At 40.0% G+C, this 25,390-nt stretch overlaps 1 protein-coding gene across 2 annotated transcripts in view; it reads right to left on the bottom strand.

The window, feature by feature from the left end:
- KCNQ5 (potassium voltage-gated channel subfamily Q member 5) overlaps positions 1-25,390 on the bottom strand; it is a 515,927-nt gene that overhangs the window by 27,216 nt on the left and 463,321 nt on the right. The window contains exons 7-10 of one of the 2 annotated variants that reach the window (XM_074947984.1): positions 21,117-21,212; positions 15,197-15,291; positions 13,017-13,043; positions 3,679-3,899 (exon numbers count right to left, since the gene is read on the bottom strand). In XM_074947984.1, the coding sequence (XP_074804085.1) occupies positions 3,679-3,899; positions 13,017-13,043; positions 15,197-15,291; positions 21,117-21,212 (439 nt within the window). The remainder of the gene's footprint in view (positions 1-3,678; positions 3,900-13,016; positions 13,044-15,196; positions 15,292-21,116; positions 21,213-25,390) is intronic. The other variant, XM_074947985.1, reaches the window with a different exon arrangement.

The following is a 25,390-nucleotide window of genomic DNA, read 5'->3' as shown; positions in this document are numbered from 1 at the left end:
AACAGCACAACAGCTTTTTATCCCAAGGTATTAGCTCATACAAATGCAGTAAGGAGACGAAAGACACCAAATGGCTTAACTCTTAACCAGTAATTGCTAACTAATGAGGGCTTAAAAACAACTAAACTAAGGACCTGCCCCTGATCAAATGAACTCTAGATGAGGGCAAGATCTGTGTGTTATTGAAAGAAAAAGCTGTCATTTTTACGATACATAAATTTTATGGTAATAACTAAGTATATGGGGGATGAAGTATACATTTGCATTCTTTCCATGATTTTTATAATCTACTCACCCTGAGGATTCAATGTAAGTACCCTCAGGGGAATAGAAGGGCAGAGAGTTCATGTGAGTTTATAACTTTCTGCCGTTAAGTTTAGAGATAAGAATAGAAATCAACTATTTCCTTGGAGAGGCCTTTTCAATTAATCAAATGAAATATGTCTGTAATTTCTCAAGTGTTGAACACTTTGATGTTTTATTCAATAAACTGCACAATGTCTTTAGGTTATAGAGAATGCTAAATATCTCCTGCAAAGGCTCGAAAGCATAAAGTGGTGGAATACAATGTAACAGGGTGTGTTGGTCCTTATAGATGGCTACACCCTGTGCCTACTTTCATCTCAGAATGGGAGAAAGGGTGATTTAGACCAACCCCTGCTGAGAAGGCAGTAGGGAGAAGGGGAATAAGTCCTGTTCCTCAGAAACCAGAGACGCAGCAAGACCTGGAGTAGGGCCTTCCACCAGGAGTGCTGGGGAAGCAGCCCTGGAGAGTCTGTGGAAAGGGTCTATGAAGAGACAGGAAACACAGGGAAGGGTAAGTTGTTCAAGGCCTAATGAGGCAGGAGAGAAAAGAACTTCCCATTCCTTTGCAGGATAAGATTTTCAGTAGAATCAGAGACTGTTTGTGAGTCCTGCACTAAGGGGATGAAGATTCAGATGTGTGGGAAAGCAAGTGAAGGAAAGGCCTGAAGCAATGCACTAGTGGAGTGGGCTGGAGGCCTGTTGCTAGCTCCTGCCTTTAGCTAGAGATGCCAGGCTAGAGCTTGCAAGAAAAGGTGGGAGGAAGCCCTTTTCACTCTCCTGTGTTAAGGATGGAAGAGCAAGGTAGGAAAGGACTATTGAGTTGTTTGGTCCTGGAAGGATGAAGAAATTCCTTAGCCTGGAGAGGTCAGTGAATCACTGGTACCTGCCTTACATCAAAAGAGATGAAACGTGATACAAGAAATGGACCACTGAGCTCCTACACTAATAGGTGGCAAAAGGCCTGGCTCAAGGAGGGTCAAATATGTGTGGTGTTTTGTGTTTGGATGTTTGTTTATCCCAGAAAGGGAGGATTTTTGCTTTGGTTGGAGGGCCAAAGTACCACAATCACCCAGCCAAATAGCCAGTGGAAGATCATCATAAGGAAGAAAACTGAGGTAGTGACCTGACACCTGGGAGATAAGAATACATTACTACAACAAATAAAATGCTGTAGTTCCATTCAGCAAGAAGAAAAAATGCTCTAAGCTAAATATGCAGTCTATTGAACATCCACCTTGAGACAGCATTTAATAACTGTAGAATCGATAGCATGTGAGGAAAAATTTTGAACACACCAAGGTTGGTACTACATATCTGAGGTATAAATGCGAGGCTGCAGAATGTACTGTGTGAGTGTTGCCTATAAGTAGTAAGCAAGCTGGACATCAGTTTGATGACACTGATCCCAGAGGTTGCTGGACTAAGTCCTACAGTGGAAACTTTACCAAAGAGCTGGAGTCACTTAAAGCTGTTGTTCCTTCTGTCACAGAAGAGAAATGGACATATCTGTTGGCTTTTGTACATAATGGTGGCTGTGCAGCTGGAAACTGCTGACATGCATACAATCGGCGGTTACTCTGAGGAACTGGAAAGTATTTAAGTGTATTGTAAAGAATTATAAACTATATTTAGTTTTTATGAGTATTGATTCCTGCAGATGCAATTCATGGCATCTTTTCCCTAAAAACAAAGACTGCACGGGAAGTTCCTACTTATTTTGATGATGCTTCAAGACTATAAGTTACAGTATGTCTAGGGGAAAATATATGGCAATGTTTGCGTAGTTTGTTCGATGAGCATGGGGAGCTGGTAAAAAGGAAATGAATTCCTCAATGTGATGGGGCTAGAGAATGAAAGATAGGAGTATAAAATAAGGGGTAAAAATTAAAAGCAATATTACAATTGTGCTCAGCAAACTGCACTGGTTGTCAGTTTATGTCGAGGTGCAGGTCATGGTATTGATTTTTTTTACCTATAAAGACCTTACTGGTTTGTATCTTACAGACCACTTTCTGTTCCATTGTTCTATCATAACCTTGAGATCAGCCACGGGTGCTCAACCCCTAAGCTGAAAGTCTCAAGATTTGTACATCTGAGGATTCTCAGAGGAGGACCCTAGACTCTGGATTGCTGATCAGCAGATGGTCTGCTTGTTTTGTTTTCAGCCCTTCAGGGAATGTTGCTAACCCTGATTATTTAGTGAGGCATTTCCTGAATAGGTATGTTGAGTCGGAGGCTCTTAGTTGTGGTCTACGGTGTATTTCAGTTCTATGTATGTGCTAATATGTGCTCTTAAAGGGATGCAGATAGCTAAATCACACTCTTGTCTGATATTTTTTATTATCCACAATTATTAGAAGTTGCATACATGATTACTGTCATGAAAAGAGATTAGCGACGTCTCTATTTTTGTCAATTGGTTTCCTTTTTGCAGTTGACAGCACTTTGTGTACAGTCAATTTTGCTGCTTCCCTTGTATTCCCCTATCCTATTGTTTATATGTGGGCCTTCAGGGGGAAGTCAAATCTTTATATAATAGGAAAATGTGATTGTATAAACCTAAAATTGCCAGGGAACACTCAGGCAACTGTAATACCAAAAACTACTTTTAACTCACTTTTTGAAATTGACTGTATTTCAAGTTGAACTTTGATAGGTTACAAGTTGCCTGGCTCTCCCTATTCTTGGCTGTCACTAGGCTCCCTGGCTATCTTAGTCCTCCAGCATTGCATCTGGTCTCCACATCCTTGGTTATCCCTGACACGAGGGGCCACTGGGTCCCTGTTGATGCGACATCATAGAGGAAGATCTTTGATGAAGTGAGGGTTACATTAGTGAAAAAACAGGATTTTTGTGAAAGTGCTTAGCTGGTTGAAGGAGAAGGGGAGAGGCATAACCTAAGGTCCTCTGGCTCTCCTATACCTTCCGTAAAACAGGAGCCAATGTGGACAAAACTTGGAATCTCCATTCTGTCGGAAATTCTGACACTTCACAATGTCCTTACACAAACCATGATCTTGTTTATCTATTATCTTTTAAGGTTGGTCTATGCATAATTTGCCTAAGATAAAACCATAAAAATAAGGAAACGAAAAGTTAAAGCATCTACTAGTACATCTCCCTCCTCTGCCCAGTGACACAAACTCACCACTAGCACCACCACCAAACAGTACACCACAGAAAAAGCACTACAGCTTGAACTCTAACCTAGTGGGAAGCCAGCTTTCCAGTACCCCCCTTCTCCAAACTCGAGTATCTGCAGTGGTTTCCTAGAACTGTGGAGAATGGATGGTGGTGGAAGTCTGGCCGCTTTGTGGCAAAGGGGAGATAGGGACAAGGTATAATGAAAAATACGCATGAAAAATATCTTACCATCTGCCACTGGTTTTGGCTGAGAACTCTTCAGACGCAGTGAAGGTCTGAAACGGGTTCGGTCATTGAAGCTCCAGCTCTTTTGCACTTTGGTTGGGCTGCTCTCTGCAGTAACATCAGTACCTGGTGACCGTCGATCTCCAACTGATGCTTGCCTGTTCTTAATACTCTGGCCTCTTGGGCTAGCCATCCGTACCCGCTCTTTAAAACTTAACTTCTGGCTGTGAAAGAGAGAAATATATATTATTTCATATTTAATTCATTCCAATTTCCTTTGTTATGTGATAGACACGTAGATATATTTATTTCCAGCAACTAAACTAAAGAAAGCACAATGTAGATTTTTAACCAGTGTTTCACTTTCATGGAATATATTCATTCATTGGGATAACGCTCATTTGAAATAAGTATAATTCTATAAAGACATTATCATTGAGAGTGTATAGTGACTGCAGTGATAGTGTATAGTAAAGCTAACAAAATGTAATCCAGTAATAATGGTTTAACCTTACAGACATACTTTTAAGGTTAGGACTTAAATTTTAGATGATTACAAATATATTTCCATGTAAGACAGCCCAGCTCAGTGCATTTCTGATCATCTCTACAGATAAACAAGACAAATTGTTCTATTATTTCTGCATGCCATGTAGTTTTTGTTTTTTAAACAGGCAAGATTAATGTTATTGTTATGTTCATGCATTTTCAAGACATGACATTTTCCAACATTTCATACATATTATTAATGATCACATAAATTTAAAATTCTTTGTTACAGCATTCATTTGGACAAGACAAAAACCAAAAATGAACAACCTCTCCCACCCCCCCCGAAATGTTATTGATGTGATGGCTGATTCACAAAAATGTGATATTATACTGTATGTTTAATAAAGTTAATTTCCTGTCTTTGAGCTGGGAACTGACCAGCTGGAACAGCCACTAGCAGATGGTACTTCAGGACCAGTCAGCTGAAATAGCCTGGCCATGCTAGTGATTGTGACTGCTTGATCTAAGATGGCCTGTACATTGGGAGAGCTACAGGAAGAATGCTTTTCTTCATACACCTGTGACTTTTCCCTTCTACTTACTCATTGGTAAGATTTTGGGCGCCCCTAATTTACAGAATGTACTTTCCAGCTTTGTTCATGTTTGTATATGCTATGTAATGTACTTGATTTGCTCACTCTGGCTGTTTTCATGTAACACTTTTCCATATTTATTTATAATTTGCACTATTCATTGTCACCATTTTACATATGGGACACAAATAGGAGACGGAATGGAGTAATCCACTTTGAACCTGTGTATGCAGTTTGGAGGCATGAAGATGTGTTGTATCTACATGATTCAGTTCAATAATCTATACAAGGGGGAAATTTTCCTGCACAATGATCCTATTCTTGCAAGGGAAGGGGTTGACAGACACAATTGTATTGTGGCTACATAACAAATGTGGGAATTTTCTGTAATATTTTTATGAACAATGTATGTGCCCCCATCTGACTTTCTATTGTTACCCATTGGATATAGAGGGGTTAAATTGCTTTTCCTGGAATTGAGCAGGAGGTATGAGGTGTTTGGGCTGTGTAGCTGTCTGGGGTAGTAGGAATGCGCCATTAGGAACTAGGCTGGAATCAACCCAGATGAATGGAAGATCCTCCTGAGGTAAGGGAATCTCAACAACCAAAGATTAACTCCTACCTGCAGAAGTAGCTGAACGTGTGAACACAGCATGGCTGTGTCTGGAGAACAAAGACACAAAGGTGTTAGGTGTTTATGTGAAGAAAAGCAGGGTTCACAGACACAGGGAAGCTCACTGGGGACTGAGAGACAAAGGGAACGGGGCAGAGGAGATGGGAGGAAACCTTAGGGAAATAGGGCGTGGCAAAATCTTGTCTCCCCGCAGTGTGAAACCTGTCCTAATCCTGCCTCTCTCAGGGCAACCCAGACTTTCAGCCTCTGTATTCCAGGCCACTAATAAATTGTTACTTTATTTTGAAAAATCTGCCTAGTGCTGTTGCAGATATTTACTGAAGAGCTCTGTGCCCTGAAGCAGGGGGAAAGTATCTTGCAGGAGCCTGGCTCGGCTGGATTGCTGCAGGCAGCCATCGAGATACAGGGATTGGTGCGGCTTGAAGGCCTAGTTTTGGAGTTGTGGAGGCCACTGGCCTGTCCCTGTGGAACAATAGGGATCCTTGGAGTCCAGCACACTAATGGGATATTCCTCAGGAGACCAGTTAAAGGCTGGGGCATAGACCAGACCCTGTGAATCCATGACAGGCCACACTTAGGAGAGCCTCTTGTGAATTTATTGACTCTAGCAAAAGGGACAGGGTGTTCCAGTGGCAATAAACCTTTTTGGGGGTCATGGCAAAGACTATCTGCTTGTTGTTCATGACATTGAGATGCAGCCTGTTCTGCTTCCCTCATGGTCCCTGTATTTTACTGTAAGACACTAAAAAGAAGCGTTTTGAACAGAAATGTATTTTGCAACTAAAAAGAAATATTAAAATGTACTGTTCCATGTCTACCTGCTTAACAAACTATATTCTGAAAAGACAGAGTTCTCATATGTAACTATATGAAATGGAATCACATGATCTTCTGAGGTTATGACATTTTCAGATAATCATACACTCTTTGTCCATGCATCATACTATGTCTCATACAGCTGAGACTGACTGAGAGGCAGTAGGCGGCAAGCAAAGCACATGCTGAGCGGCTTATAATGAGGTCAGTTTCAAGAATGCTATAAAGATCTTCATTAGACAAATATGGTATCTTATATCCCTTTAAAGAATACTTGTTTCTGTAATTTCTCAATCTAATCCCTTTCTCCCCTTGCCCAAAGTAAGCAATTTTTGAAACAAACATGGGATGATACTGGAAATGTCATCTCTTTCCATTGCAAAATATTAATCACACCTGGAACACTAAATCCTGTAGTGTACTGAATACAAAAGACCCTCAGAACCTATAATCTGAAAGAAAAGCAAGCTCTAAGGTTTGTTTTACAGTAACAGTTACAGTTCAAGGCTCAGTTCAACTCTCAGTAACTTTTGTTTATAATCTGTCATGAGAATGTACTCTAGGAGGCAGTCATTTAATAGTCACACTACAATGTATTCACACTAGCGTGCATGAATTACATAATGCAAATGTATTTCTTATTATGGGTACTATATCTATACATGTGCTCTCCATATACTGTATTTGCTGTACTGGTAAAAAAAATTAATTATTACTCAAGCACGAAAATCAAATGATTATTTTCTAGAGAAATCCTATAAAGTAAAAGCTTTCTGGAGATGTCACTTTGTCTTACATTAATTTAACCAATTGGAAAATCGATAAGGTAGCCATAACAAGGATTGATAAGGACTATATTTTATTACCCCAGTAAATGCAAGCAAAAATAAAATTAGATGAAAAGTACGTATTACTGCTGCTAAATCAACTCATTTGTACTAATATAAATCTCTTTTCTCTCATCTTTTAAAAAGATGTCATGGATGTAGTGCTTTGATTGAAAGCCATCCTGTTGATGTCCAGTAGAGACAAACATAACATCATGAAATTGGATGGGGTAGACTGTGGCGTGTGCTCACACATTGCTGTGGACTTGTCAGTGTTCTGGGATTAACGCTTGAGGGCCCTCTTAGCCGCCACGCAAGGGTTCTTGTAACTCCAACCTGAATGCTGACCCAGAAGGCAAAAGCTTTAAGGCACTGATTCAGGGAAGCAAAACGGTTAAGTGCTTTCCTGAAGAGGTATGGTCTTTTGAATCACAGCCCAAGTGTACAGAACCTGAATGAGCCCCACTATCCCTACCGTATAGCAATTTTGTTCTTTTTGGGGGGATGACTCTGTTCTTTGTTGCTTATATTTTATCTGTTTAATCTTTTATGCCTTTCTATTTCTTGACTTTGACAATGATAATCTTCTTGGACCTACTGTGTTCTTTTGCTGCCTGTTGCAGAATTCTGTATATTTCTATAGCTATAGTGCTGGAGCTTTAACGTCTTGGAGGGCAAGGCTACACTACAGCGCTACATCTGTGCAGCTGCACTGATGCAGCTTCACCACGGTATCGTGTCTGTTGAAGATGTGCTATGCTGACGGCACCTCGGCGAGAAGCATAAGCTATGTTGGCGGGAGAGTGTCTCCCGCCGACATAGTGCTGGTATGGACAGCGCAAAACTTGCATTGCTCAGGAGGAGGGACTTTTTCATACCTCTGAGTGACATAAATTAGATTGACTCAGGGCTAGTCTTCACTATGGAGAGATCAACACTGCTGCTATCGATGCAGCGGGTGTCGATTTAGCGAGTCTAGTGAAGACCTGCTAAATCGACAGCAAAGCACTCTTCGGTCGACCCCGGTACTCCAGCTCCCCAAGAAGATTAAGGTAAGTCGACCGGAGAGTGTCTCCTGTCGACGCAGCGCAGTGAAGGCATTGGGGTAAGTCGACCTAAGTTATGTTGACTCCAGCTACGTTATTCATGTAGCTGGAATAGCGCAACTTCGGTCAACTTACCCCTGTAGTGAAGACAAGCCCTTAAGCGGTAATGTAGACCTGCCCTAAGAGTAGGGATCAGTTACAACTGGAACCTTTGGAAAAAAGAAAATGACTTCTCTTTAATTTTTGTACTCTGAAGGCATTAGTTGTAACATCTCACCCACTTAGTCCTCCACCCCGCTAGTCAACATACACATGAACTGTTCTCTTGCACAGGGCTTTGTATTCCTTTTAGTTTTTCCCAAATTCTTTATTTTCTGTCCTTCACTTATGAAGGAACTGCTGCGGGGGGACACACTAGGGGTCACTGTGGCTTCACTGGAGGGGTAGTGAGCAATATTCTCTAGTGGACCAAATTACTTTAGGAGCCCGATTACTCCAACTGGGTGCACATGACACCTATTGAAATCAAACTGAGTCACACACATGTATTTGATAATCCAGCCCTAGAAGTTTAAGATGTAAAACTTCTCCACCAGCCTCATGCTAGAAGTGTGAACCCAAGAATGGTGATGTTATACCTCGCACCTTCTATGACCGTAGGCAAGAATTACAAGGAAGTAATTTTAGTTTAGATTTCAATGTAGTAATGGAATTTTAAAAGAATACATTTGAAGCTTTTTGTGAATGGTGTTGAAAAATAGTGCATTTATTTCAAATTAGTCTCTGGACAAATAGAAACTATATTTTTGCTCACTTTATAATTTCAGTCTGGGATTATAATGACTTTTTGAAATCATTAAAAAAAACTTTAAAAAAATTGATGTAGCAAGTTTTTGGCATAGAGCAGAGGATTCTCCCCTGAGATTCATAAGCTAGAAATTACCATGTTTGGCAAGAGATAAAAAGGTCAACAGAGTCCAGTTGAAGCAAACCATTGTTTTAGCATGCAGTCCTCTACACTGTAGATAATGCACTGATTCAGGCACTGATAATGCACTGATTCAGTATCCAAGGGAATACTTCTCAGTAGCAACCGTAAATTTAAGTTATTGAAATAGCCTAGCATGAGATACCTTAGTATTTCCCACTAATTAACATTTATTTGACATGGGAACACAGCCTCCGCTGTTGCAATAATCCTCTTAGATTTAGGAAAATGTAGTTATCCAAATAGCCAAGAACTGTTTTAGCACTTTATAGGGTCAAACATTCCAAAAGTTCAAGTCTCAGGCGGAAGAGGGTACCCAGGCTTAGAAAAGCCAATGCGTGCCGCACTCTGCAGTTGTCAATTGCATGAATTTTGAGGTGCTGACACAGTATACTATAATATACAACACTTTATTGCCATTATATTAATACAGCACTGCAGGCAACAAGCAACAGGGAAAATTACAAGCACTTAAAAAAAATCAAGAAAGGACCCTAGGAGAAGTAAGAAATTGTAAAGCACTAAGAAGGGGAAGTAAACTGATCATGCACCTGATGTTAGTGGCATTCTCAAATATCATGTGAATAGATAGGATGCTGGATACCTATGTTTCCGAGAGCTGTACATCCTGAAGAGCTTCTGTTTATTACTACAAAGCTTACTAGGAGTGAGGGGAAATAGAGGATTGTATTACTAAGCATTCCACTACTAGGAAAGGAGTTAGGTTTTCCATATAAGCCAAGACAGGTTCCAGATTACTGACAATTCTTTTTTCACAATGCTGGAGGCAAAGATAATAAACAAGGTAATCATTTAATTTTAAATCTGCTATGAGAAACAAATACAATATTGTATATGGAGATTCCAAAATATAATACATTTGAAAGAACCAATCAAAATGAGTAGAATAATAGGTCTTTTCTTGAACTCCTATGCAGGCAAAACTCCCATGGCCTGTAATAGAGAGTATTGCCAGAGTAATGGATGGACGATCAGGCCCACTATTTAGTACTTCTATTTAAAAGGATAATAAAAAACTACACTACTTGGGTGAAATTTACTTTCCTGCAGAGAGAATCATCCCAAGGCCTATGCTCCTGAGGCTCCTGGGAGGTCTGAATATAGATAGGGCTTAAGTGAAATGTTCTGCACTGACCTTGTGCTGGTCCTCTGCACAGGGGTGAATTTCACTCATGATGAATAAATTGTTAAATATATATATATGAATGCAGTGTATGGGAATTCAGATTTAAAATGGCTTGCAGAATTCTAACAATGATTTACAGAATAATCTATTTTACACCAAAGAAAATACTAGAAAAATACAGTCTAATTTTATAAAAGAGAAAAAACAAAACAGCACCTCTATATAATGTTTAGAAATACTAAATATAAAATGTTGTGCATTTTGTTAGCAAAATTAATGTTCATGTATAGCTCAAAGGCTCAGTTCTATCCTCCAAACACAGAGTGACAACTTAGCCACACTCTGAAAGGTTCTAGGTCCAAATAGGAGTTAATGAATAAAAAATGTTATAATATGTCCAAAATTCATTTTTATAAGCAAGAAATTAAAATAATTTCCAGATAAATGGATAAACATTTCTTGTTTGTTTTATTAAAACAGAATTAAGAAGAAAAACCCTGTTCACAAAGCAATTCAATGCACTGCGAATACAAACACATTTTAATATAAAGACACCATTTTTTTAGTTCACATAGCATCACATGCAAGTCGCTAAGCATCACAGTAAAAAGAAGTTAAAGACTAGAAGATAGTTAACTCTAGAAAGTGCATTGCAGAACATTGCATTTACATATTTAATGCAAAAGACTACATTCATTACATATTTTTTAACTGATGTAAACATACAGCCGTACAACACTGTAGGAACTATTAACAGCCACTGACAACAACACAATACTTAACTTCACTTAAAAAGGCAATGAATGGTCAGCAGGTTTACACTGAAGTCAAAGATATCAGTTAAAAATTAAAAATGATTGATAATCTTTAAAACTTTTCAATTGTATTTCTTTTTCCTTGGGAAAATTCAATTTTAACATGCTATTGTGTATAAGCTGTTGTAAAGTGTTTTAATGCCATGCAAAAAAGTGCATTTTGATTCCTACTCAATATACAGCAACAACAGAAAAGACTGGTTGAGATTTTCAAAGGGGATATGGTCACACATCTTCCATTAGTATTAATTCAGTGAAAAGTCATTGAAGATATATGGTTAAATCCCCTAGACTACTTTAAAATATGAACCATTATCTTAATCATAGGATATACTATCATCTTGATGTTCAGGGATTTATATGAGTATTTTCTATTTATGGTAAAGGGAACTGTGTGTATAAAGGCTCACCTGTCAAGGTGGGAATTATTCCCTTCTCTTTTGTCTAAATCATTCTTTTTGAGAAAATAATGTAAGGGGATAAGTAATCATAGAATCATAGAATATCAGGGTTGGAAGGGACCTCAGGAGGTCATCTAGTTCAACCCCCTGCTCAAAGCAATGACCAATCACATCTACAAACAGCTTTTTATAAAATCTGAAATCAGTTTTTGAGCACTGTTGTTAAAAGAAAAAGGAAGTATGAATAGTATTTGAAAGTTTTGATCACGTGTTATACTGTTCAGTGTAAAAAGAGTAAATTGTTAGCGGGCTCAATGAGGGAATATATTTATATATGAAAAGGCACAAGTTCGACAACAATAACAAACTGGTTATATGTGAAAGACAGACTAAATAAAGTGGATGTAATGGATATCTTAGAATGGATCTAGGACCTCAAGAGATATGTGTGTAACGTTAATAGGAGTTACATGCACATCAAGAGAAGAATCAGAATACCGTAGCTTCAAAAACGAGGACAAGTGGCAAGTTGCAGGCCCACTAGGGAGATGTAAACAAGTTCACCTAACTTTCATGTTTTAGACTGTTGGGATGTCCAAACTCCTCAAATGTGGCTCCACAGCCTGTAAGTGTTACAGGACTGTAATATGTCCCATATGCAGCTGCACTTGTGGGCTGGTTTGGCTCTGAACTATATTTTATTTCTTTTAAAAAAATGTTTTTGGGTGTCATGCAGGTGGTGAGATAAGCTCCGCCATTCCTTCCTTGATCACTTTTGTACTGGATAATTGACTTCTGAACACTAGTTTTTGGGATGGTGTAGTTCAGTGGTTCTCAACCTATTTACCATTGTGAGCCACATATGTGGCCTGCAATGTGTTATGTGGGCCACAGTCAATACTACCTCTATGGCCCTGAGGATGTCACATGGGCCACAACTCTGTGCTGACTGGGCCACAGGTTGAGAACCACTGGTGTAGTTACTCTTCCAGCCACCTGGTCCTTTTCTGACTCTGCTCTCTGGATCTGAGCTGTCAGTAAGGGGAAGAGCAGTATTTACAGGTTGTGTCTTCTGACTGACATACAACTAAGCGAGGGAAGATCCCTTCTTGGTGTTAGAATGATGATGGATTCTCTGAAATTAGAAGGCCAGATTCAAAGACGCAGCTACAACCTCCACCAAAATCAATGGGAGTTGTGCCCATCTATCTTATGGCAGAATCTGGCGCACAGACTCTGAACTGGAGAGAATGCTTAAGTCATTATTCTGCAGTAACTAGAGCTGGGATCTTCCCTCAGAATAAGGGTGTGCTCTGTGGCTATGAAGATTAGTAGTCCCCTAGATTTTCCCGTGGGAAAACGGAGACAAAAAGGCAAATTTCTGCTAAATTAAGCTGCTAATGTAGGACAAATAAAAATGAGATTTCAGACAATAGTAATAAAAGTTTACAGAAATGATTTTCCAACTATTACAACTCCGTGTTAGCCAACCTATTTTGAACCTACTATACAAAAGACATTCAAAACCCCGTTATAAAATTTGGAGATTTAAAAATATATAACAAATAGAGAAATGACAAACCTGTTAGATGTTTCCCCTTGTTCTTTCCTTCAGGTGTCAGGGTATGGGGAGAAAAAACAACTTTGTTATGCAGATAGTAATTATTAATACTCAGTTACAGATGGTGTTAGATAAATGCTAAATTGTAAATGGATGTGTTAATTAAATTAATGTGAAATACACAGGTTATAGTGCAAGCACAAAACATTCAAGCAACATTCAGAACTACAATATTTCTGAAAAATAAACTTCTCAGTCACCTTAATACATGCATAACTTGCTGAATACATACCACTGCAGACTGAGTTGGCAAAGCACTTACTTAGGCAAAATGCATTGGTGACACATATATAACAGAAAGCTGTAGACTTTTTATTTGATAAAGTTATCTGCAGTAATGAAACATGCTTGATTTAATTAGGACTGTGATAGCACAGCAATGGAGTTCTTTAAAATAATGATTATTATGCTTTATTTTTCTTGGGCTATAATTGTATTCTAGACTATTTCAGATAGGATATAGCTTATTTCTATAGCTTCATATTAATTCATCTATGCAAAAGTTGCCCTATACCTGAATATCTATTTGTCTCAAACAAAATTATTAAAATCAATATTTGTGAACTCTGTGATAACTTTTAATCTGAAAGCTACTTTTAGTTTGAAGTATTCAGGATGAATACTTGTGGTAATAGATCACTTATGGCTCAGTTCTTCCAAACTCTTTGAAATTCACAGATCAGCTTTCTGTAGTCAGCCAACCCTTTTTGGCTAAATTTATCTGGCACATAATCTCCTCTTTACGGTTGCGTGGGTGTTCATCACACGTTTGAGATGAACAGCTGGTCTCTTGCACTGGCCATAATAACAACAACAATAATAATACTTAGGACTTCTATGACACCTTTCATGCAAGGCTATCACTGTGTACCTTTCAAAGCTGTACTTAGTATTCTCCATTCCAAAGTATACGCCCCACATTTGGGGCAGTGACATACTGCCTTGTGTTAAATTTTTTCAGAGCTACGGAACAATCTTGGACCATTCCTCTTAAAGGGTGAATTTCTGCCAAAGCACTGAGAATTTTCATCCAGGTTGTGACATCAGTGTACTCTCTATTGGCCAAATTCTTACATTAGAGGTACAATACATGGTTTTATTCTATTGATTACGTGTGTGTATATCCGAAGACATAATATCCCCTAACTAAACTCTTAGTGTATCTGAAGTTATAACTAAAGGCTACATTCCCAAGAGGTGGAATGTCATAAAGTTCTTTGCCACTTTGGAAGCACAGATGTTTCCAAAGCCTCATAGTGCAATGTAGAATAATACTGCCCATGAGAATAAAGAGCAGTCACTGCATTAATTATATTGCCTATGCTCCCCTACAGAGGATTTGCCACTAGAAAAGTAAACATGCTGATTTAAAAAGATTAATAAGGATAACAAAGAGAAATTTAAATTTCTACTCAGAGAAATGTAGTTTATGTATAAAGCAATGTAATTAGAGAAACAGGAAATGCTTGTAGTGGATAAATGATTACATGAGCTTCCAAATATATCTGATTCTGGTCTCAAAAATTCTATGGGCCTGATCCACAGCTGGTGTGGCACAGCTCCATTGACTTAAGTGGAGCTAACCTGATTTACACCAGTTGAGGAGCTGGTACATAATCCCAAATTCCAAGATCCAGGGTAGCTGTTAGTTCTTCAGTCAATCAGTAAGCACCATTCGCTGAGTTATGAAGAAAGCATGTTGTGTGGAAACCAATAGGTATGAGCCCTATAAATAGTAACACGTCTTTACTACAGTAAATAGGATGAATTAGTGTGACTTGGAAATGGAGGCTCTGATTATTAATGTGTGTATTGCTTACAGTTAAAACATAGCTGGTACGGTGCATGGATACGAGTAAAATATTAACCTTCACAGCTGAGGGTTTGTGAGAAAATGCTTTGAATACTTTAGCACAGTAATATTTCATAGATAAATGGAAATGGATTCTATTTATCCTCACTGTGTTTGGAGTCTCTATAATACTGGCCAGATTTGTTAGTTGAGACCTTAATGAAAGGAATTAGTGAGAGAGAGAGAGAGAGAGAGAGAGAGAGAGAGAGACAAACCAAACAGAAATACTAATTTTCTATAAGCTTGAACAGACATCAAGAACAGCACCAGCTGCCATATTTGTACCTACTTTGTAGGGCTGCAGGTATGCAAGGCCTTCAAATGAGGCTTCCAGGTAGCAATGGAAACCGATTTCTCATCAGCCGCATAACTACGCCATACACACTACGTGCAGGATATATGATAAAAAGAAAAACAAGGCAAGAGGGAGCAGGGGATGAAACAAAAATTGAAAAGCAGATTAGTAAACCAATACAAGTCATGGCTTTTTTTTATCATTCATAGCACTGATACATGCCTGAGGGGTGGAAGAATACTTTCATAATATCGCCAGGTGGCTGTCAGGTTTGTTCGGCTGGAATCAGTGGAATAAAACCGCCAAGCAGCCTGGTATGAGGAAACAATAGAAAAGCACAAAGGAACCAACAATATATGAAATGAAAATGCCACCATATTGATTATGGAAAGTCTGGACTTTGTTCAAACCAAGAATATTACCTGTTAGGCTGTCTAAATAAACATTAATACCAACAAAATCTAGCAAAAATTGCTAATCAGGACATGGTAAAATATGGCTAATAATCTCTGGGTAAATATCACAATACAGCCAATAAACAGAAGGTGCATAGTAAGCAGTGCAGTGATTTATTTGTAAAAATCCCACAGGAGAAACTTTCACAAAGTTGCAGACTGAAATAAGAAGGGTGTAAGAATTAGAGCTCACCAAATACATTTTTTTATTTTTTGGTTTGGGACCAAACTGAAAAATGAGGAAAAAATTGTTTCAGGTTCAAAAATTCATGTAGTTTTTTCAGTTTTTCTCACCAAAACAACCCCCCCCAGAATCATTCAACCTGATATTTTTTGGGGGGGGGCGAGGGGAATGTTTTGTTTTGGGTGTTTTTTAACCTTTAAAATGTTTTTTAAACAAACCTAGTTAAATACAGAAATGAAACCTTGTTTCAAAATTAAAAGTCAAAATGTTGTGTTTTGAAAATATCAAAATGAACCATTGAGACTTTTTCCAATTTTTTTCATTTTTCATTCCGCTGAAACTATTTGCCCAATTCAATCCAAATGTGCAAATAGTTTGGTTTGACTTTTCACTGAAAAATATTCACCCAGCTCTAGTCATAATATAGTTTGCAAATGATAATGAAAACCAACCACAAAAAAAATTAGAGGAAAGGTAGAATATTCTCCTTGGCTCAGGCATTTTTGACAATATAAAGCTATGAAACAAATAATTTGGTGGGTGGAAAGCAAATATACAGTATCAAAAGTATTTTCAACTTTTAGATTTATAATTGGACAAAAATGGTGAGCCAGACCTTCATCTGGTATAAGGTGTTGTAGTTAAATTGTAGCTACATTGGCTTCACCAACTAACACAAGCTGAGGATCTAGCCAGTTAGGTTAAAAGGTTTCCTGGACATTGTTCCATCATTTCCAATTTGTACTGTCATGCCATACTAATATGGACCAGGTCTTCACTGACATCAATGGAGAGACACCAATTTACACCACTTTATAATCTATGTCTGTATAGTCCTTTCAATGCCCTTTGCCTGGACATATTTAGTACCAACTGGAGTGAAAGAATAGAAATATTAAGCCTGATTCTCCACTATTCTGCATCCCAGCTAGTGATTTACATCTGTGTGAAGAGAATGCAAAATAGGTGTAACATGCTACCATTCTCCCTTGGTAGCATTTCACACCTGCTTTGCATATGTGTAAATTGCTACATCGGGGCATGACAGTGGAGGATCTGAATGCTAATTCCAATGCCATCACACTTGAAAAATCAGGGCTCTTGAAACTAACAACAGGTTTTGCAGTTATTCAGTTGCAAATGTGCATTTTTTATTGCTACTGAATGTGTGAAAAAATAAATAGAGCTTTTGAATACCTTATTATTAAGTCTGTGATTCTCTCAAGGAGGATGCGGAAGTCACGGCCATAAGAAGTGGGAGGACCATGACCCCCGGAAACCTGCCCTATTCTGGCACCCCTGACTTATACGCTACAATCAAGTCACCTCTCAGTCTTCTTTTTGATAAACTAAACAGACTGAGTCTCTTACTGTAAAGCATTATCTCCAGTGCTTGAATAATTTTTATGACTCTTTTCCTCATGCTCTGCAATTTATCAGTATCCTTGTTAAAATGTGGACACCAGAACTGGATGCATTATTCCAGTACCATTCTCACCATTACTGTATACAGAGGTAATATCCAAGGACCACATTATCCCTTTTTGCCATAGCATCACACTGGGTTACTTGTTCACTAAGTCCTTTTCAGAGTCACTGCTTTCCGGGATACAGTCCCCATTCTACAAGTATGGCCTGCATTTATTCTTCATAGATGAATATTTGCATTTGGCTGCATTAAAACACATTTTGTTTGAATGGGCCCATTTTACCAAAAAAGTCCAGACTACGCTATATGACTTCCTCTTCCTCATCAATATTTACTACTGTGCCAACCTTTGTGTCATCCACCAATCTTATCTGCTGTAATTTTATATTTACGTCCAGATCATTGATGAAAATGTTGAATAGTGTCAGGCCTAGTGCTGATCCCTGTGGAACGGCTCTAGAAATATCCGCATTCTCCACTGACAACTACTTTTTGAGATCCGTCAGTTAGCCAGTTCTTAATCCATTTAACGGGTGCCTTATTGATACTGTACAGGGCTAATCCTTTAATTAGAATATCGTTGTGTTAGGAGCAGCAGGTCCAGAACCTGAGCCTGCAGGCTCCCAGGACAGCAACTGTCCCTATGCCACCAGCTAGCAGCAGAAATACTTGGCAGGTCATGAGTCAGAGGCACCCACACACATAGGCACCGACTTTGTGTGTGCTCTGAGGCTCAATCACCCACGGATAAAAAAAAGAGGGGGTGCTCAGCACCCATGGACTCTGCCCCACCTGTGTTGTGCCTCTTCCAGCCCCCACTCTGCCTCTTGCCCCAAGGTCTGCACCACTCACTCTTCTCTGTCCCCTCCCCCCATCACTCACCCTTCAGGCAGGAGGGGGCAGAAAGGAGTGAGCGGTGGGCGGGGGGGGCCTCGGGGGAGGGGGCAGAGCAGTGGGTGGGAAGTGTTCAGGGGAAGGGGCAGAGAGGAGCAAGTGGCAGGCAGGAGGGTCTTGGGGGTGGAGAGAAGTCAGCAGTGGGCAGGCGGGGTCTCGGGGCAGAGAGGAGTGAGTGGTGCGCAGGGGAGGAGCCTTGGGGTGGGGGCAGAGAGGAGTGGACAGTAGGCACTCGGGGAGCGGGCGGAGCGGGCAAGGAAAGAGGCAGAGTGGGGTGGGGCCTTGGGGGAAGAGGCCGAGTGTGGAGGGAAAAGCTGGGGTGGACCTCCCACCGGGAAAAACAAAAGTCAACTCATGAGCCCCCACACACCATATGACATGCAGCCCCTGGAAGTCTTGATTGACATAACATTCCCTAACCAAACTCTTAGTGTATCTGAAGTTATGACTAGGAGGCCCAGGTTCCCCTACCAGCCACTGGGGAAGAGGCACAGACCCGGCAGTGGAGAGTGGACTGCCTGGGACAGTTTGCTTCTAAAGACTGTGATACACTGGAAGGGAGAAACATGCATAGTGACTTGACTGAAAGGCTAAGTCATGAAGGAGCACCTGGCATTGCAGAGACAGGTGGACAGACCGCCAGAGGAGGGTGCAGCACCTGAAAGGAGCTAATCCCCAGAGCGGCAGGAGGAGGCGGTGAGTGGACCCCATGGCAGATGCTTACAAGCAACATGCAGATCACTGGAGACAGCATGGCCCGGAATTCAAGGTAGGTGAGAAGGTTTGGCTCACAACCAAACATCTCCACACCAGACCACCCCATAAACTAGATCACTGATATCTTGGACCATTTCAGATCCGCCAGCTAATTAACTCTGCCACCGTTAAACTCTGCCTGCCTAGGTGACTCAAAATACACCCTGTTTTCCAATCTCTCTTTTGAAGCCATTCACAGAATGGTCCGTTTCTGGGCCGAATGTAACCACCTCTGCCACCCATCCATGTCCAGCACCATGAAGAACACCTAGTCCCGACCATCCTGGATTCCAGGATCAAGCTGGGTACTTTGTGAACTGGGAGGCATATGGCCCCAAGGAGCAGTCCTGGGAACCAGCCCACCATGTACAAGCTCCCAACTTATAGAGCCTTTCCACAAAGGCAATCCCCAAAAAGCCTGGGCAGGTGATACTACAGATTTGCTCTTGGGCAGGGAGGTGATTTTAAGAGCAGCAGGTCTAGAACCTAGGCTTGCAAATTCCCTGGGCAGCAACCATTTCCTTGCCACCATGTAACAGCTCTGGTAGTGAAAACACTCAGCAGGTCATGAGCCTCATGGACACACACACATCACAGGACATCCCCCCCCCACAGAGGGTATGATTGGAAGGACATTCCCAATTGGTCCAGACATACTAAGTAACTTCTGCTGGGGATGATTCAGTAAGTTTGTCTCTGCAATTATGTAAAGCCAACTGCTGCTACAGACCCTGCTTCCTCATCCTGCTTCTGCTCCCTGATTCCTGACCTTGGCTTTTCCTCCTGGCTCTGATACCAGGTTTCTGGATAGGCGTGTCTTCTGCTTCTGATCCCTGGTTCCTGATCTTGGCTTTACTTCCTACCTCTGATATCTGGTTTCTGACTTGGCTTTGTCTCCTCCTTCTGACTCTTGGTTCCTGACTTAGCCTCCACTCCTGATGCTGACCCTTAGCTCCTAACCTTAGATTGATCCCTCCCGACTCCGATTCCTGATGTCTGACACTGATTCTAGCCACTAGGCTGTCTGTCCATGACCTGGCCCTGACACATCAGTACTAAGTCAGATGCCTTACAAAAGTTCAAGTATATTACTTCTATGCAGTTACCTTGATCAACCAAACTTGTAATCTCATCAAAGAATGCAATCAGAATGTATATATCTTGGAGAGTTTCACTCATCCTACAGCAGATGCAAAAGGAACGACAAAGTACTAATTTATGCTGTCAATTAATAATTTATTAACTGCCTGAACATTCCAAAGATATCTTTGTCATCGTCTTGAGCTTAGCGAAACAATGTTATATGAACTGCTCAGGTTCTTTGTTTTCACTTGCCACACCAGTATGAAAAAAGACAATATATGGTACACATTTAAAAGAGTTGGTTTCCAAAACAAGTAAATGAAGATGATATCTGCATTTCAGTCCAGTACATCAAATACAATAAAGTTCAGTAGGAAACCGATTTCATTCTTTCTTTTTTTTGTATGTTTAGAGCTAAAGACCTCCGGTATGAAAGTCATCAGCAAGCATTTCAATCCACTATGATCAGAAAGTTAAAATAATTGTACAAAATTACAGTTTAAATGATCAAATATACTAAAAAAAATTATTTACTTTTATCTCTTTTAAAACATTGATCTGCACCTTCACCTCAAGACAACAGGTAAAAAGATGCTCATCATTTCAAGACACTGAACTATTCAATTCCATATTTCCAGCTCCTAGATTGGGTGATATTGAAAGCAATTCTCTGGACAGGAAACTCTACATTTTAAAGGAATGTATTACTCATCTTAGCGCTGTGAACTCTCTAGTAGTGAAAAGTAATTGAATCTGGGACAGAGTGCTGTGCTATCTCTTAATCCTGTCCTTTAGTGATCAAATCTGTTTTCCCAAGTAATTTATATAATCAAATGTCAAGCAGGACTGCACATAATTTGCATCTTTGCCTGGCCATTTTGGCATGGATATTAATCTGAAATTCAGCAATGCATGAAGCATGCGCTGTAAAGCTGAATACAACATTATACAAATGCAAGGTGTTTATTGAACACAGTTCATTTTAACAAAATGTTCAACTTGTGGCAATTAAAAATATTTCTGCAGAACTTCGCATAATACAGGAGGTAATACAGGTTTACTTAACAAGCACATAGAAATCTATTTTAATCCTCTCACTGTTTTTATATTTACCTGAATTAAACTGGCAGCTGGATTCCTTCTTTTCTCAAAATGTTTCTGACGGTGCTGTTCTTGTACTTTTAATGCAAAGCCTGAGCCAAGAATGCCCTAGAGTAAAATATAACACAAAAGTTTTTATCATTAGGAAGGTAATTGTAAAAAGTAGTTTAAATACATCAGCTCTGAAGTTATTTTGAGGATGAGAAAAAATAAAGCACCACTATTCACAATTGGAATTGTTTTGTCTGATTATTTCAAACAACCACATTTACTACAGTACAAAAGTTTCACAATAGACAATGTCCATTCACTGTAAGACATGAGAATCCCTACATAAGAAATAACATTTGCAGTGTTATGAATGGCTGCTCATCTAAACCATTCGATGCTATAGGCTACGGTGTGCTACTGATATTCCAAATAAGGTATCTGTGTAGGCAGCCAAACAATCATGTACATACTTCACTTATAGTCACAACCCTGTGTTGTAACTTTTGAATTTAGAAAATTCAAAAATAGCTTGCATACAGCAAGTTTTTCAGTTTAATTAATTAATCTGTAGTATTCATTCTATGGGGTTTGCAGTGTTGCCAACTCTCATGATTTTGTCATGAGTCTCATGATAATTACTGTTTTCCTTAAAGCCCCAGCTCCTGGAGTCAAGTGGATATGTGATGATTTCAGCCTTCATTCTTAATGAAAAAGTAAGTTTCTAGTTCTCGTGGCTGTGGAAAAAGCTTCAAAATATGAGCCCAGTGCACCCTAAAGGCTCAAAAAGCAGAAGGTAAATAAAAAGAACACAAAATCTATTATTTTTACATAATCTCATGATTATAAAGCCAGTCTTGTGATTTTTGGAGAGCCTGACTCATGATTTTTGAACATTTGGGGTTGGGAATACCCGGTTTGAAAGAAAGTTTATAATTAAATCTTTACCACTTTTGGCTTTTTACAGGGTAAGACTATTCATTCTTCTGCTGAACAGGCCAAAAGTGCAAAGATGCTTGCTTCCTAAGCTTCTGCAAGAGGTGTTATTCCGCTGAATAATTTTGCATTATAAGGAGGAAAGATACCACTTGACTCTTATGCAAGAAAAATAAAAGAAAATCCATGAAAGATACACACATCTTAATATATTTCTCCATAGTCTGACTAAACACAAATGTTGCTCATGAAGAAAATGAATGGCTACATGGATATGACATGTGGAATACATTTTCTGATATTTACTTTAAGGCTGTATTCATTTTTCATATACTCATCTTCAGATATAAATATTCTATTCCCTAGTCATCTCTAAGAGTATGTTTTCTGCTAGGGATAATTATAAAACACATTGATTCAAATACAGTGGGTACCATTGATGTCAACATTTGCCAACAGGTATTCCACTGTAATATCTGAGATAATGAAGTATTGCTCTGTACTGTACAGTAACTCCTCACTTAAAGTTGTCCCGGTTAACGTTGTTTCATTGTTACGTCACTGATCAATTAGGAAACATGCTCATTTAAAGTTGTGCAATGCTCCCTTATAACGTTGTTTGGCAGCTGCCTGCTTTGTCCATTGTTTGCAGGAAGAGCAGCCCATTGCAGCTAGCTGGTGGGGGCTTGGAAACAGGGTGGACCAGCAGCCCCGCATCAGCTCCCCGCTCCCCTAAGTTCCCTGTGTGGCAGCTGCCCAGCAGGCTATCAATTGCCAGCAGTTCAGCTGTCCCTCCTGCCACTGCCATGTGCTGCTCCTGCCCTCTGCCTTGGAGCTGCTCCCCGAGCCTCCTGCTTGCTGTGCAGGGGTTGGGGAGAGAGGGGGGCTAAGGTCAGGGTGTCCCCCTCCCCCCCCAGCTCCTGCACCCTGCTTACCCCATCTTCCATAGAGCAGGGGACACACACAACAGGGCTCAGGATGGAGGGAGCTTCCTGGCAGCAGCTGCGGTCTCAGCTTGCTGATTAACTTAACAAGGCAGTATACGTAAGAGTGGGGTCAGCGTACTTAAAGGGGAAATGCGCATCTCTCTCAAAAGACTCTCTCTCTATATATATAATATAGTCTTTTGTCTGACCAAAAAAAAAATGTCCCTGGAAACTAACCCCCCCTATTTACATTAATTCTTATGGGGAAATTGGATTCGCTTAACATCATTTTGCTTAAAGTCGCATTTTTCAGGAACATAACTACAACGTTAAGTGAGGAGTTACTGTATTTAAACAAAGAAAATAAGTGTGGAATCACAGGTGCTGCAATGTTGTTGGTAAATGCTGACTTTTTAATGTTGGTCAGTCTATATGGTTAAATATAAAAATATTCTAATTCCAATTAAAATAATTTTTTAAATGATCTATATGTTAGTGAATAAATAAATTTTTAAATATTGATGTTTCATATGTACAGTGACAGGTTTAATACAAGAGGAATTAATGTGCCCTTTGGATTCAAGCTTATTAAATGCACCATTTGTATACACACGTTAAATGTTACGATATTTCTACCACTTCCAATACTCATTAGATTACTCTCATTTCCATTAAAGTCCCTTTCATGTCTGTAAATCTCATAAGCTCTCGTGTCTTTCTTATCAAGTAGTCATTTATAGGATAAAAATAGTTGTATTTTTTCATTTAATAGAGTGAACTTCTATTACAATCAGGGGCCAGACACCCTTAGGGGAGAACAGGGGGGGCTGAACCCCCAAGAGTAAGTAATTGAATCAACTGGTTGTGCAATGTTATTGTGTATAAAAGAATGTCAAGTAAGGCCTTCTATGAAAACTTGTAATATTCTGAACTCGATCGTCATTGTGAGATATGCATACAGACTGTGGTTATGAATTCATGTATTTCTGCAGCTATAAAACTGTGCTGATAATTTGTGCTGCAACATCCAGCTCTATCTAAAATTCTCTGTAATCTGAAGTCTTTAAATCATGATTTGAGGACTTCAGTAACTAAGCCGGAGGTTAGGGGTCTATTACAGAAGTGGGTGGGTGAGGTTCTGTGGCCTGCAACGTGCAGGAGGTCAGACTAGATCAGGGGTTCTCAAACTTCATTGCACCGTGGCCCCCTTCTGACAACAAAAATTATTACATGACCCCAGAAGGAGGGACCAAAGCCTGAGCCTGCCTAAGCCCCGCCACCTTCGGCGGAGGGCCAAAGCCCAAGTCCCACCACCTGGGCCAGTGGCGGCGGACAAAGCAGAAGCTCAAGGACTTCAGCCCCAGGTGTGGGGGCCTGTAACCTAAGCCCTGCTGCCCAGGGCTCTTCCCCTTAGACTTCGGCTTCAGCCCCAGATGGTGGGGCTCAGGCTTCAGCCCTGGGCCCTAGCAAATCAGCCCCGACGACCCCATTAAAACAGGATCACAAAGCACTTTGTGGTCCCAACCCACAGTTTAAGAACCGCTGGACTAGATGATCATGATGGTCCCTTCTGACCTTAAAGTCTATGAGTCTATCACAAGGTAGTAGTCAGCCAGGCAGGGGGAGGCTGCCTCCCCACTGGATGAGACTAGCTCCAAGCACCTAGCATGGTACAACCCAGGAAAAGACAAATGATGGGCCAGTAGGGTTAATGGGAAAACATTAAGACATCCCAGCTCAAATTTTCCCACCTAAATAACTGAGAGTCACCATGCAAGGAGAAAAGGGGGAAAAAGGGGGGGATTGGGGAGCCTTTAAAAAGGAGGCTTGAAACTCAAGTTTTTATGAAAAATGAGGGGCAGCGTCTAAGCTGGAAGCTGTATGTTAAATGCTGGATCTCCTCTATGACAGAGTCAAATATGAGTGAGCAAAGTACAAGCGTATGGTTTATTGTTTTCTTTTTCTTATTTTGGGTTAAGGGAAATAGAACAAGACAAGAGGAAACCGAGCCATTTCGAATCCTTGGACACAATGGATAAAAAGCAGCTTGGAGCCTGTGTGTGCAGTATGGTGTACAGCTTCTGCCTGATTTCATGCATTCTACTGCAGTCAATTGATAGATCCTACATGATCATTGTAGACCATCCACTAGCAATGTCCTAATTTTTCCAACTGCAATAAATCCAGAAGAACGTATCTGCTCCATCATTTCAAAGCCCTGAGAGAAACATATTGCTAGGGTATGAGGCACAATTCACAGACAGAGAGAGGAATTTCTGTCTTTCAAAATGCAACAGGAGTAAATCCTGGAAAAAAGATATTTTCCATTTTTGTTCAGGCCAAACCCCCATACAAATACAATGATAAGTCTTTGCAATGACACTTTCGTTTGGGCCATATCATCCCATCAGTTTTGATAGTGAATAAATTAAACCA

This window comes from Natator depressus, chromosome 3 (assembly GCF_965152275.1).
Source record: "Natator depressus isolate rNatDep1 chromosome 3, rNatDep2.hap1, whole genome shotgun sequence".
In the NCBI taxonomy this organism is placed as follows: Eukaryota; Metazoa; Chordata; order Testudines; family Cheloniidae; genus Natator; species Natator depressus.
Note: the sequence above shows the minus strand (reverse complement) of the source record. Positions and strands in the feature narration are given on the sequence as shown.